The 14,644-nt window shown below is 42.3% G+C and overlaps 2 protein-coding genes across 3 annotated transcripts; one reads left to right on the top strand and one right to left on the bottom strand.

Moving 5' to 3' along the window:
* The first annotated feature begins 995 nt into the window (after positions 1 to 995).
* Positions 996 to 12,226, top strand: LOC125770365 (uncharacterized). Its single transcript, XM_049439855.1, has 16 exons — positions 996 to 1,247; positions 1,541 to 1,747; positions 3,168 to 3,845; positions 3,919 to 4,110; positions 4,514 to 4,726; positions 4,847 to 4,983; positions 5,156 to 5,464; positions 5,595 to 5,859; positions 6,243 to 6,320; positions 6,965 to 7,168; positions 7,232 to 7,644; positions 7,828 to 8,317; positions 8,884 to 8,960; positions 10,234 to 10,580; positions 10,652 to 11,374; positions 11,455 to 12,226. The coding sequence occupies exons 2-16, from the start codon at positions 1,696 to 1,698 to the stop codon at positions 11,603 to 11,605; spliced, it is 4,329 nt and encodes a 1,442-aa protein (XP_049295812.1). The 5' UTR covers positions 996 to 1,247; positions 1,541 to 1,695; the 3' UTR covers positions 11,606 to 12,226.
* Positions 12,227 to 12,228: 2 nt separating this feature from the next.
* Positions 12,229 to 14,562, bottom strand: LOC125770360 (juvenile hormone esterase-like). 2 transcript variants are annotated; one of them, XM_049439848.1, is made up of 4 exons: positions 13,283 to 14,562; positions 12,863 to 13,213; positions 12,500 to 12,798; positions 12,229 to 12,433 (listed from the first exon to the last, which is right to left on the bottom strand). In XM_049439848.1, the coding sequence occupies exons 1-4, from the start codon at positions 14,213 to 14,215 to the stop codon at positions 12,271 to 12,273; spliced, it is 1,746 nt and encodes a 581-aa protein (XP_049295805.1). In that variant the 5' UTR covers positions 14,216 to 14,562; the 3' UTR covers positions 12,229 to 12,270. The 2 variants fall into 2 exon arrangements, with proteins under 2 accessions (XP_049295805.1, XP_049295804.1); XM_049439847.1 differs by having other exon boundaries at positions 12,863 to 14,562.
* Between the last annotated feature and the right edge of the window lie 82 nt (positions 14,563 to 14,644).

Genomic DNA, 14,644 nt, shown 5'->3' with positions numbered 1-14,644 from the left:
GCGACAGTCGTTACAACGTTAAAATTTGGGGAATATATGCACTATTCCATAAATTTCCATTGCGCATTGTATTACACGATAATCACACTATTAAAAGATTTCGTTTGAAAATAAAATCTACAACAATTAATCGTAGGATATCTTGAAACAAAATCATGTTTACACGAGCAGCTGAAGCAGCCTCCAAAACAACCGTACACATACAACTACACAACATCGTGTAGGAGCTTCGGACACCTATCTGTCATTTTTATTTTTCATTGTTATTCCAAGAGCTGCCAAAACCCCTCTATTACGAGACCTCATTACTCTACAGACTTTGCATGTGCGTGATTTGCAAAATATTTTTGCAAACTAAATATAATTTAGTTCAGCATATTTTTATACTAGTAAAAACCGTTCTGTACCGATGAAGGGTAATTTCATTGCGTACACACTCTCCCGCATACTACCCTATTTGTGGTGCAATCTTGGCAATAGTGTTGAAAATTATTTGTTTTCTGTATATTCTGTATGTTTCCTGTGAAATAGTTTTAAATAAAAATATTAAATGTTTATAATGAACGATTATTATGACAACTTCCAATAACTTGAAACTTTTCAACCGATATTTTGAACGAGTCGTATAATTGTCAACGCGTGTTTGAAACAACAGAAAATTTGTTACGCACTGTACTGTCAAACAGGACGTTTTGTTTAGTTATTTTTTTTTTCAAACGTCCGGTAAACAAAACAAGTGTAAAATAGTGTAAAATTCAGTCTGTTTCGCTGCTAAACTACTTGCTTGCAGAGTTCTTAGTTATTTTCTACATTTACAATTATTTGCAAATATGTTACGTTATCGTAAAAGTACGCATAAATGGAAAATGTATTTGTCCAAACGATAGTTTCACACCTACGCAGGCAACCGGTATTCCAGTGTAAAGGTTTTACATGCTTTCCTTATAAATGTCCCCTTTTTCCACGAATTTTAATATCGAAAATTACATTTGCTCAATTCGAAAGTCACAAATGACAAACGGTATACCGCTGACATTGCCAATATAAATAAAACGTTCGCCCAAAAAGAATCGTGGCTGCGTGCGCATCCTTCTCAAACGAGGAAACAAATCTTTACGTGCCCCGATCGGTAGACGGATTTTGAAACTAAACTGCCAACATCAGTACCAAACAGACGGTAACTGAGTGCGGTTCGGCATACTGTTTAGCAAAGCGTTTTCATCACTTCATCTCCCCCTTTTCAGCAGGTTGGTAGGAACAGTGGACCTGAAGAAAATTTGCCCGCGGTAACGGCCACGGGTTTCCACCGGGTAAGGCAGGGTGGGCCGCGTGATCTTAAATTAGAACACGTCGTCGCCGTTGCCTTTCCAAAGATATTTTCCTCCCGTCCATATCGAACGTGCCTTATTATCGCAGTTGGCACTGCACAACACAACACAGTTTAGTCGGAAGTGTGTGTAGAAAGTGAGACCGTGCGAAGCAGAACTTTGTAGGATCTGCCATTTACATATGTGATTTTTTACTTTTCCGTGCATCACAGCATCCAACAGCATCTAGCAAATCATCTGAACTCGAAGATCGTGTGTGTGGGAGTGTGTGTGTTTTTGGTCGTATGTGACAAAGTGTTGTGATAAGAATCGAAAGATAAATCAGTGAAGGAAACTCAAAGCCAAGACACAATCGTAAGGAAGCAACATGTCTGGCGACACGCAGCCTAAGAAGCGGAAGGACAAAAAAAGGAAGAAAGGTAAGAGTAAGCACCGGCCACCGGAAAATAATGCGATAACGATCGGAACCATAGGGAACAATCGTGCCATGTTGAAGATAGCGAAAGGTTCTGGCAAACGTTCTCTTCGCCTAGAGCTATCTCTTATCGGACGGACGAAGATTTAAAGCAACGAATTAGTTCTGTTACGAACGCGTGAGGCCTCTTTGACCGGAGCGGAGTCTTTACTGCGGCTTCCCTTGAGGTCGCTTTTAAATTAGAACATTATTAGCTTGTCTGAAAAATCTTTAAATAGCTCCGTTGCGGCGGCGGTCTTGGCGTTGAACCTTACGTGCTTGGCCGGTGGTGGTGGCGGCGCTGTTCGGTCCCCTTTCGGCAGGTCGTTTTCCATTCTAGCGGACGAATGTGATGAGAATGTCGTAATATTTCCATATGCTTTACTGCAATGTTTTTGACTAAAGAATCTATTGAACTATATTGTGGACGCTAGCAAATGATGATTACGAGAAAAATATTCGATCGCCGCATAGCTTTGAATTATCAAACAAGACTAAACGTGCTGTCTATAGCGTCTTGTTGTACTTTATTGTACGATCACAGCATAATTGTGGATAGCGTTATTACTAATGCTAAAAGAAAATATTATCCAAAAATTACATTATCTTCTCATTCATAAACTTCGCAGCTTGGCAGATCTTACCTGAAGATCTTCAAAGATCTTGTTGAGATCCTCATTGATCGAAATATAAAGCGCAGTTCTCACTTTGCTGCGAAATTTGAAACGCATTTAACTTGTTTCCCTTTTGATGAAAACATTACAAGGAGGTCAGATCGACCGCTGGTAAACAATGACCCAGGTCATGCGGTCAGTCCGAGCTGACGCAGAAAAACCAAAATGCAAAGTGCGCCACTGTATCTTGTCCGACACAAGAAAGTCCATGTTCGCATAAATCCCACTTTCAGATTGGGAAATGTGTTTTCTTTCCGATATTCGCCCAAGGATGGCGCATCGTGTGATGTTTTTTCCGAGCTGTTTTCCACCTGTTTTTGTTGTTGTTTTCTGGTGGTTTGCACTTATAGCCGGCGTTTTTTTTTTTGTTGCCGGTACGCGCCACCCCGTGAGGATAGGCCGTATGTAAAAATATCATTTAGCCAAAGCCGTTAAACGAGAAGGAAGTGGCTGTTGTGTAGTATACAGATGGGTGTGCGCGTTAGCTTTGTGGTGCGGCACTCACTGAGGTGGCACCTTGTGGGGGTCAAGCAACTGGTGTATTGAAAGTGAGAATACCGCGTGTTTGCTGACGTGTGCCACGTCACATGCCATGTGGACGAAACAACCGTTGGCATATGGGAATTGAGCCAACTATCGAAAGAAGCCAAAGTGGACGGCGTACCGTATGAATGTGTGTAATTATGGTTCTTTGTTTTGTCAATATTTCAGATGATGAAGATACGGTTAAGGAAACGACCGTCCATGCCCCGAAGCAATCGTCTGCCGGGGCAGCTCAGGCCGCTAAGGAACCGGGCGATATTCAGATGCACATCCACAGTGATCACGGTACCGGTGGACACTGGTGTGCGAAGATCGTTTTCTTCGTCCTGTTGGCCGGTTTGGGTGCACTGATCGGCCTCATCCTTATGGAAAGCCAGGGTGTATCGAACGATGATACGCCACTGTCTGAATCGAGGTACTCCGAATTCTTCAACGGTTGGGTCGATGAAACGAGACAGGACGATCACCACCACGATGAAATACTGGCCGCCATCAACTCACTGGACGATCATGATGATGATGGCGGTGACGAACATCACGCCGCGGATGACCACGATGATCATGATGATGATGATGCGCACGATCAGGACGGTGATGACGGTCATGACGATGGTGCACCTTACGCGGAGGAAGAAGATCATGATGATGATGAGGAAGGTGTGCAAGATGATGATGAAGATGAAGGACCAGCACAAAAGCTGGACGACGATGAAGTGGAGGAAATCTTCATCCAGCAGGAAGCAGCCGCTCAACAGCAAGCTGCAGCTGCGGCTGAAGACGATGATAACGATGATGATGATGATGATGACGATGGGCAGGACGATGAAGATGATGATGACGATGCCGGTAAGCTTTACACTATTTGGTAAACTTGTTTTAGGTCGTTCGTAATTATTTCTCAGTTCCTGGCACGCTGTAGGTGCCAACGATAAAATTAATATTGTTGTTGACGATGATGATGATGATGATGATAATGACGATAAGAATGAGGCACCAAATAACGGACAAGATAATGATGATGATAACGACGAAGACGATGAAAATGACAATGATCAGGATGACGCGGATGGCAATGATGATGATGATGATAAGGATACCGAAGATGACGATGGTAATTGGATGGTTCATGTTTTTTTTACTAAAACTCGATTTAAAGGACAATCGAATGTTTTAAATTGTGTGTTTTTTTTATTTGACACATTTCTCATAATCATTGCTTTCCGCTTACATTAAATTAAACGTACTGGCTACATCAAGTTGACAAGATAAAACGAGCGCACCGATCTGTATTTTTTTAAACATACTGTTTTGTGGTTTTTGCTTTTCATTCATGCGTTTTGACAGATTTTTTAACATTTTTATATTTTTTTACATTTTTTGCTTCAAGAACGGCTAGTCCGTATCGCTTAATACTTTTAAATTTGGTTCAAATTTACACATTTTTTGGCAAAATTCTTTTTTAGTTTTTTTTTTCAATTGATTCAACATCGTGTTTTTTTTCTTTCACTCTTTAGTATTGACAAATACTAAGACAGAAAAGAACGATAAATTTGACAATGACAAGAATAATGAACAAAATGAAAATGATGATGACGATGATGGTGATGATGGTGATGATGATGATGATGATGAAGCTGATATGAAAATAGAAGACAATGACGAAAACGATGAAGAGGATGATGATGATGAAGATGATGTAGAATTAAAGAGCAAACAAGACAATACTGGTTAGTATTATCAATTGGCTATAACTATTGCTTTTATACGTGCTGATTGTGTGTTAGGAAATTAGGAATTTAGTTTTGTAATTTTGTATACTTATTTGTACAAATTATTTTAATTGTTAGAATCCGTGGTGAAAAGGAATGCTGGTGCTGGAAATACAAAAGCAAGGGATGCTGATGATGATGATGATGATGACGACGTCGTAAATGAGATTGCTGATGATGATGACGATCAGGATGATACACCATTTGATGAAGAAGTATGTAGTCATTTTCATATTTTGAATATGCCATTTTTAATTTACATAAAATTAATACCCATAGATATTAGCGTTTGTTTGTTTTGTGACACATAATAATTATTTTTATACGAATGTTTGTTCTTTTTTTTGCTTCACCGTTTTCTTGTGCTGCTTATTCTGCTTCCGAAAGCTTTCTAATGCTTTGAATGATCGCACTAACCAACGATTGCGAACGCTTGAAAATAGTTCTATCGACGAAGGCATTCTGAAGTCTTCCGTTCAAAGCTCCACAACTTCAAAAACCGACGACCGCGAACCTGAACAAAATCAGGCACAACCATCATCAACCACGGCATCAACCGAAGAAGCTGTAACGGGTGACAAATTAAAAGATCAAATGGATGAGTTGGTACGAAATTATAACAAGCTTGCGGAGTCGTTAGACGTACCGAAAGTTGAAGATGTTCCTGGAAATACTCATGGGACGGTTGAAGTACAGGTAAATGAGGTAGAAAAGCTTGCATGGATTGAGTTTGATACATAGAACGAAGTATAATGGGCTAAGTTTACTACTTTTAAATAGTACGATTGTAAACTAAACGAATTAAACGATCAATTTCAAACTTTAGGACGGGGACGACGATGGCGACGAGGCAGAAATTGAAGAAGTAACCCGTGGATCTCAACCAGCAAACGATGACGACGATGATGATGAGGATGACGATGACAATGCCGTGGATGACGATGACGACGATAAAGCCGCTTTTGGTGAATTCGTTGACAACGACGGAGGAGAGGAAGAATATTTGGAGAAGGTTCGTGCTGAACAGCAGCGTCGCGCAGCAGCAGAGGAAGAACGCAGAGCCGCTGTCGAGCCGGAAGAGGAATCTTCACGTAAGTGATGACGGGAGATGAACGAATGTGCCGAGGATGGATCACATTTTATACTGTGCTACAGAATGATACTACAGAATCACACAAATTGTATCATCCCTTACCTTACCGAATCAATCCTCCTGCTTCATACCTCATTGAACAAATCATTCACAGATACAGATTCGATAAGAAAGTGCAACTTATTGCTTTCAATTAGCTCGATAAATGCAGCCGAGGGTTAGGTTCCGTGCATAAAGATAGTACATAGTTAATTTACCTACGCCAGTTACACCATAGCAAGTAACTAGTAAGCGTTCATGTTGCTAGTAGCAAAAAGCATATAAATTCTTCTGTTTGAAACAACCGTACTAAGAACAACTCCTGTTGGGCTACACTTTCAGTTACCGTAAAAATCTTTGTCGGTGTCGCACTACTCGGTGCTGCGCATCTTCTCTTAACTAGTCCACGTGCTCCTACCAGTGAGTTGTATTGTCTTTTTTTCCTATTGTGTACGTTGTACAGTTTTTGGTGTTAATGTGTTTTTTGTTTGATGTTGTGTAGTTTAATCTGTTAAAGAAATCTTCAATTTACATTTTCTTTTATTAATTTGAAGTTCCTTTTTCGTACGTTGTACTGTTTTGTGTTTTGATTAGTGTACAGCTTTTGTTTACTTTTCATTTATTGCTCTTTATATTTGGTGTCACTTTATTTTGTTTGTGCATGGCGTTATCTAACACATGCCTTGCGTGTTCACTTTCTTTTTCTTTATTTCACATGACTTTTTTTTTAAACAAGTTGTTCGGATGACTATACAATTGATGTTTTTTAATGTATAATTTTCTGTCGTACCTTAATGCTAATAATTTGCACTTTCGAGCTCGATAATTATTCATACCGATTCGCTATTATATCACAGCTGATATTATTTTGGATAACCTCAATAATTGTGGATATTTAAATTTGGCTTATTATGTGTTGTATCAATTTATAACCTAAAGGTGATTTGCATGAAAAATGCTAATTTGATGCTATGGTTTGTAACATTTTGATGTTATGTGTTTGAAAGTGGAAATGTGACATTTATAGTATGTGCCAATAATACAACGTGTTTTCATCATCTAAGAAAAACCGACAAATGAAAGCGACGATAAACTGAAAGTGGATAGCATTCCTGCCAACGTATCATCTACCATTAATCCGACGATCGTACCAACCAAAGCATCAAACGTGGAACCAACGGTCACCAAAACCGTATTGGATGATTTTGTTTATGCTGGTCCACCGAATCGATCGTTTTCGGATAATACCGGAGTCATCGAAGGAAATGGTGAGTTGGATTGATTAGGTGTTCTAAAATTTCGTTAAGTATAATCTTCCTTTTGTTTGTCAGTGATCATATTTGACGATGACGATGACGTCGAACGTTATTCCGGTGATGATTACGAGTACGAAATGGAAGAAGAAATTGAGGAAGGCGATGAAGAAGCAATACCTGAAGAGGACGACGAAGAAAAAAATGTCATAAAACAGGAACAGGAAATCGGTGCATTTGTACCGATTACGTTTGAGGATTTCAATTCAATGTACCGATCTCCTTTAGAGACCGTAGATAACGAGCGACAACAGGAAACATTTTCCATTCAATCAGCATCAATGGAACAACCTACGGCAAAGAAGGTGACAAAAGATTCACTACTGGCACGTAAAAAACCACCAAAGGGTGCAGTGAACAAGCTCATATATGGCCTGCATAAAGATCCAATCGTTATACCGGCGGACGGAACGGAAACACAAACCGATCGGATGCATGAACCGGTGGAAAAGAGCGAAAATGTAAGTGTGAAGGTAGAGGCAAAGTCGGTCCTAACGGCATTGCTTTCGGAAATCCCATCACCACCGATTGAACGCGATCACGCATTCGTTAAGCTTGTCCCCACGGGATCCACTGTAGCGAGAACACCATCGCCAGCTGAGTCGGCTAGAAACGCTGGAGCAGCCGCTCAGTCTGCGAAACCAAAACATGTTGAGTTTCTCTTGCCCGAACGAAATGAGCTGGAATACGAGCTTGAGCCAGAGTTTGAGCTAGAGCGCACATCACCCCTTCCGGCGGGAGATAATGGTAGTAAGGAAAACCTCTTTGTACCGGACACCAGCGAGGAAGAGCTAGAACCGAACGAATACGCGGAAGAGTACAGCGAGTACGCGGAGGAGGAAGAAATTGTGTACGAGGACGAGGATGAGGTGATCGACGATATTGAGTCGGTTCTGCTAAATCAGTACGGTTCGGATGAGGAGGAAGAACCGCTGACTGACGACAACATTCCGCCGGGCGGTGACGAAGAGGAAGCGTCCGATGTCGATGATGCGGATCTGATGCGACGTTTGGAGGAAAAGTACGGCAAGCTACCGGCCACCGAAGCTGCCGCACCAGAGGGAAACGACGATGATGACGAAGCAACTGCAGCAGGCTGGACAAGTATTTATGCGTATTAGAGGCAAAACAAATCAAAAATACTATCGAATCTCGACCCATAGATAGAGAATGCACCGTGTGTTCGCTCGCCCGCTCGTTTGTACGCTCGCTCGCCTGCGTGGTTGGCTCATAAGTCATCGCTGCTGCGTAGTAGTTTTGTATGCACATTTGTACACACAACCTTCACCTTCAAGATGCTTTCAAAAGTGTTCACCGCTCATAGCATTCATCCGTAGCACGGGACTTCACACATCCTTAGATTGCCCTCATCCCGTTTCACCTCCTCAAAATGATCATCTCATATGAGCGCTGCAAAGATTGCCATATATTTACGTGATTCTGTAGTATCTGGTAGAATACTTAGCTTGATTCTTGAATTCACTTCTGTGATACTTGAAGCAGAAGCACAGCTCGCACTTCATTTCCGAGATATCCCCGCAAAGTAACCGCACTTCAGCTGCGCAGAGCCATTTAATTATTGTATCGTATTTTTATCTGTTTCCGTTTCCTGTGCGCAACGTTAACCGTTCAACACACGGTTGCGATGCCTTGGTACGTTATCCGTACAGAAATCCCCTCGAGAGCTGAAGAAGCTGATCGGTCCTATCAGGAAGAATTAAGAAGAGCTGAGCAGCAACTTGACGAGGTAAGTAGCGGAACGTTGGACGAAACATTTTCCCAGATACGACTTGTTCACCCCGTACCACGAAAATATGATGTTTCATGCGGCATTTTTGTTTTTATCCATATCAGGAATTTGGGTTCGAATAAACCCAACCATTGAAGAGCGAAACATCCACACCTTCATTTACAATCCCAAATTTAAAATAGTTTTGCCTGAGCGCACCGGAACGCGTGTGCGTGTAAGACATCCCTTAGCTTTAGAGTGAATAGAAGAAGCAACAGACGGAATTAAGATGACCTTCCCATGAAATAAGCGCACATACAACAAAGAGGACGAGTGAAATTCCTAATGTGATAGCACAATCATCAGCATGACAATGTTAAGAGCTACTCACCGGACGCCTCACACTGACAGAATACGGTTAATGAAGAGACTGGACGAAGGACAATGTACTTAGACTGGACGCTTTTAGAATTGCAGACTTGTTAACGTTTGAGTTATTGAAACGAAATAGTTACAAAGAACTAACGTTACCATTATGGAACGCGAATAAACATGGCAATAGTTTTAGGTGTGTGCCTGTGTGTACTGATCTGTGATGTTTATGGTGTGTTTAAACAACGATAACACATTTGCTTTTGAAGCTCGAATATACGAGACACCGAACGCAATGGTTTCATAGTAGCTTGCTCAGCTCACACGAGCTCTTTTATGCTACAAAAATAAATAGGAATGCTCCAATCCGTTCATGAATTAGTGATTTTGAAATTCCGTTTTGGACACCCACCCGAAGCGTATATCGGCACATTGTCGGCAAGATCACTAAACAGCAGATACCGATACGCTTTACATGAAAAGTGCTATCAAACTTCTCGATTGCTGTTACAAATTCAATGAACAAATTGTGAAAACATTCCTGAAAATGAAGTTCTGCAGTTTGTTTGTGTTTATCTTAGTGATTAATGTATTTGCCTTTATTTTATTTTTTTCCATTCTTTCCCGTTTATGTAATGCTTCTTCAAACGCTTAAATTATTCTTTATTGTACTGCTGTACTCTTCGCGCATTTAAATCCCCTACTTTCCTGCTCTAACAATATGCCTTATGCGTATGGATCGTGTGCGTGTGTGTGTGTGAATTTATTTGCTACAACTTTTAACGCTCCCTTAACATCTTGGATTATTATCAACGCTGCATTAAATGGACACACACTTTACCTGACCTAACCTGATCACATCCACGTACGTCAACACTGCCCACATACACACAAAACGTCGCTCAATTGTGTGGAGTAGAACAAGCCCCAAGAAGCGTTGGCCATCTTCGATCGTATTATCCTTGGAAAACCCAACTCTATCGCGGCATTAGTCGGCCGAGCACAATGCTTGGATGCGCTGGCCGAACAACGGCGCAGTAACACGGTTCTGATCGAAGCGATCACCGCCTATCGGAAGGTGATTGAACAAGAGCTCGCGGTGGATGATGCAACGCTCAAGACGATAGCGGAACGATGCATCGATCGTATGCGCTTTCAGGGTCAGCATGCGAAAGCGATCGAGGTGCACAAGGTGCTGATTCGACGTTTCGATAACGAACCGCAGTATCGGAATCAGCTTGCCGTCAGCTATCTGTACATGAACAGGTTCGTTAGAGAAAAGGGGAATGTTCGTATGCACATTGCAAGATGTAACGTGATCTTTTCTTCTCGCACAGACTTGCAGAGGCAAAAGCCGTACTCCACGAAACTTTACTTCGTTGGATTGACGATGGATTCGCGCTGGTACACTATGGATTCATTCTGAAAACGTTGGATCAAAACATGGAGCTTGCTGCCCAGTACCTGCAGGAAGGTATCGAAACAGAACATCCAGGCACGCAGGATGGACGGTTCTACTTCCAGCTTGGCGATGCTTTACAAAGGCTAGGGCGTAATCGCGAGGCACTGGACGTCTACCGAAAAGGTGTTCAAAAGAAGCTGTTTCTGTCGCTCTATCAACGCTCTCTGTACAATGTCGATGGATTGCGATCACGCCCGTTCTGGACGGTGGACCAAACGACATATGCTACCGAGCTGGAACTTATTCGCACCGAATGGAAACAGGTACGGGACGAAGGTCTCAAGCTGCTGAACAGTGCCGGTGTGTTTGTGAATGAGTCGGAAAATTTGCGCGATCGGGGTGACTGGAAGCAGCTGGAACTGTTTTCCCGGGGCACTCGGGTGGAGCGTAACTGTGCTCGCGCACCGCTTACATGTCGACTGGTGGAGCAATACTTTCCGGCAGCTCGCACCTGCAAGCGCGGTCAGGTGAAGTTTAGTGTAATGCATCCCGGAACGCACGTGTGGCCACACTGTGGACCGACGAACTGTCGAATACGAGCTCATTTGGGTTTGAGAGTCCCACAAGGTACCTACATACGGGTGGCTGAAGAAACACGGTAAGAAGATCACTGCTAAACGCTTTTTGTGTGGAGAAACCAGTAAGATTTTAATGCGGGTTTTTGATTCTCGTTTGTAGATCTTGGGAGGACGGAAAGTGGTTAATATTTGACGATAGCTTCGAGCACGAGGTGTGGCATAATGGAACAGAGACGCGATTAGTGTTGATTGTGGATTTTTGGCATCCTGATCTTACGGAAAGTCAGCGGCGTTCCCTGTCCCCTATCTAGAAATTTGGCTTGATGTCTCCTTATAGTACGAGGAACAGGGCTGAGAATACCAGGCGTAGAACGCAAGTGCATTTTTACCCTTATTTTATGCGTGTTTTTTTCATTTGATTTTTGATTGAAAGTTAGGACAAGCTGGCGGTGCCTTTTGCAAATTGCGAGTGAGTTTTAAACTAGTTGTAGGATAAATAGATGAAACGGAAGAATGAATCAAAACAAAAAATCTGTTCTCGAATCACACGCGTGTTTACAACCAAAGTTAAGTAGTGAGCTGTTCCTACCGGTTGGCCTTTTCGTGTTACGGGTCATCGAGGTAATGTGTGTTATTTTGTAAAGACATCTCCAAAAAGGAGCCTATAAAGACGAACACAAATACAAGATACGGATAGAAGGACTGAAGGACTGGTAGGAAGAACTGAAGAAAGTGTTACAATGAGGGAATCGAATTTAGTTTTCTATTAAATGCCAGAAACGGTGCAAGGAAGATCTAAAAGAAAAATCTCCACAATGTTGCAATTATGAATCCTATCAGGATGATTGTTACCCATCAGAAGCTGTCATAATAGAGAGCCAATTGTGCAGGAATGTGCTCCAAATGAGGAGATAAATAAAATTTAAAAACAATTCTCAGGAGTTTTAATTACATTCAACTTTAGTTCTTGTTATCTCTAGTAACTGTAGAAACGAGTCCAAAAGTTGTACATATCTTCATTGTAGAAATTAGTATACTTCTGTATAAGTGGTTCATCCTCACTGTTTGAGTTGATCAATTCCAATGCTTGGGGAAAATCACTGGAGCTCGTTTTGCCTTCTGTGCTTTTAGGCGCAACACTGCAACGAGGTAAAAACATCATATAATGAGAATGTACAATAGTTTATCACCGCAGCAAAGCTTACCCTGTTCGTGCAAAGTCTACCAACAACTTTGTCATCTGTTTGGTAACTTTTGCATCCGGAGAGTTCCGACGGAAGTCCGGAAACAGTATGGGAGCACGGAAAATGTAGATCAGCTCATCGCAATGCACAATACCGAAATCCTGTGGTGGATCGTTATCTGGAGCTAATATGGAGGAGTACGAATGAGGACCTTTATAGTTGAATTTGTACAGATAAATGGGAGCTTTTGATCGGGTGTGATTAGCGTGCTGTCTTACGCTTAGTATGAGTGGATACTCAAATAAGCCTTCATTAAAGACCTGTAAGTAGAAATAGTAGAACCATTTATAAATGTTTGCAAATGGCCTCCATCTATCGTCTTACCTTAGTCAGGATGTTAACATGTTCCTTTGTGAAACACTGCCCATTCGTGGATTGATTATTGAAAAAGTGTTCCATCAGTGTTGGCAATGCGTCTGACTGTTTCGCACCTCCAAGTACGTTCAGAAGGAGCGTCTTCTGTTGAGCAAATGTTTTCTCAGAACAGTCGGTGTCCTTCAGTATGGGCGCACTAAAAATGAACCCATCGTTTGGCACGATTCCTGTCAACCAAGGCACAGAAAGATGTTCTCCTAGGGACCATAATTCTTTTGGAGTGTCCGTTAAGAAAGCATCTTTCACGGTAGTTGACTCTACCACAGGTCCGTATACAATCACCGGATAGCGTGATCCATTCTGGTAGAAAGCAAATTTATTTTGTTTTTTTTTAGTATAAATCACAATTAAATAAGCGTTAAAACTTACCGTAAAACCTTTGTAACTATATACGAACCGATCAGCATCAATACTTCGAAGGGTTTCCACCAGCTCGGAAGTAGTCATCTGGTGTGCATCTTTTATCCCCAACAGCTCAGCTTGTGTGCGAGCAAGCTGTTCCGGATTCGTCCTTGGAGCACTCCAGGGTGTGAGCGCATTTCCACTAAGGCTGATCGCACGCTGAAAAACACCTTCGTTGCCCAGATGCATTAGCTGTAGATGTACCGAAGCACCGCCTGCACTGTGCCCCATGATCGTCACCAGCTTAGGATCACCACCAAAAGCTTCAATATTGCGCTGGACCCAACGCAGTGCTAGACGTTGATCCTTAAGACCAAAGTTTCCGCTAGCCGCTTCATCACCGGTCGAAAGAAACCCAAAAGCTCCCAGACGGTATGCAATCGTCACCAGTATTACCGGATGATCCATGAGCTTTTCTGCTCCAGCCACCAGAGGAGAGTTGTAACCGGCTAGGAAGCCACCACCATGGATGTACACGAGTGTTGGCAGCGTTGCTGTAGAGTTCTGCTTTCCTTCTTTTTTGCTGCTCAGAAATGGTCTGTAGACGTTAAGATATAGACAATCCTCCTTACCCTCGACTCCACGTTCGGGTAGAAAGAGATTTTGCTGCAAACATGGTGCCCGAGGAATTCTTCCCGACGCATCCAAATCCTTGTCCGCCCAGGGATCGTTTGGTACCGGATTAGCAAAACGTAGTGCTCCAGTGGGTGGTTTTGCGAATGGTACTCCTATGAACGCTTCGTACCGTTCACCGTGTATGCTTCTCATCCAAGATCCATGCATACACCCATCCTGTATGCAAACTCTTGGGACGTTTTGTCCGAAAGGATTTCCGGCCACGGATGGAAGGATAGCTAGCAACACCACCGTCGTCAGAATCACTACCACACGAGCTGACATTATGGTTTGCTCTAAACTGACCCCGTTCGTGAAGTGCGTTCTTTTATATACCGGCCAGATGGTGATTTCTGCGAACTTTCTCTTCGACTCCACCGGAGTTCGTTAAGCATAAGGGGGAGGCGAAAGTGTTACAATTGTTAAGCTGTCGAAAATCGAGGACCAGAGCTGATCTACAGTAATCGGTTCTTAGTGTTGAGAGTGTGAAAGACATATTTGCAACAAGCAGCATAATGGGAAGAATTCCAGAACAGCAACAGTGGCATTAATCGCAAATACTGGTTTAGAAGCTGTTTAGCGTACCACATAGTATTGACCGAACCGGAAACAGGTTTCGCCGATTAACGGTTACCGTCAGTCGTTAGCGTTTCTTTGTGTGGGTATCGTAAAAATTCAGACGCTCCTTGGCGTGATTGATGAGTTTAAAGGAAA

This window comes from Anopheles funestus, chromosome 3RL, assembly GCF_943734845.2.
Source record: "Anopheles funestus chromosome 3RL, idAnoFuneDA-416_04, whole genome shotgun sequence".
Classification (NCBI taxonomy): Eukaryota; Metazoa; Arthropoda; class Insecta; order Diptera; family Culicidae; genus Anopheles; species Anopheles funestus.
The sequence above is the reverse complement of the archived record's forward strand: the minus strand, read 5'-3'. Positions and strand labels throughout refer to the sequence as shown.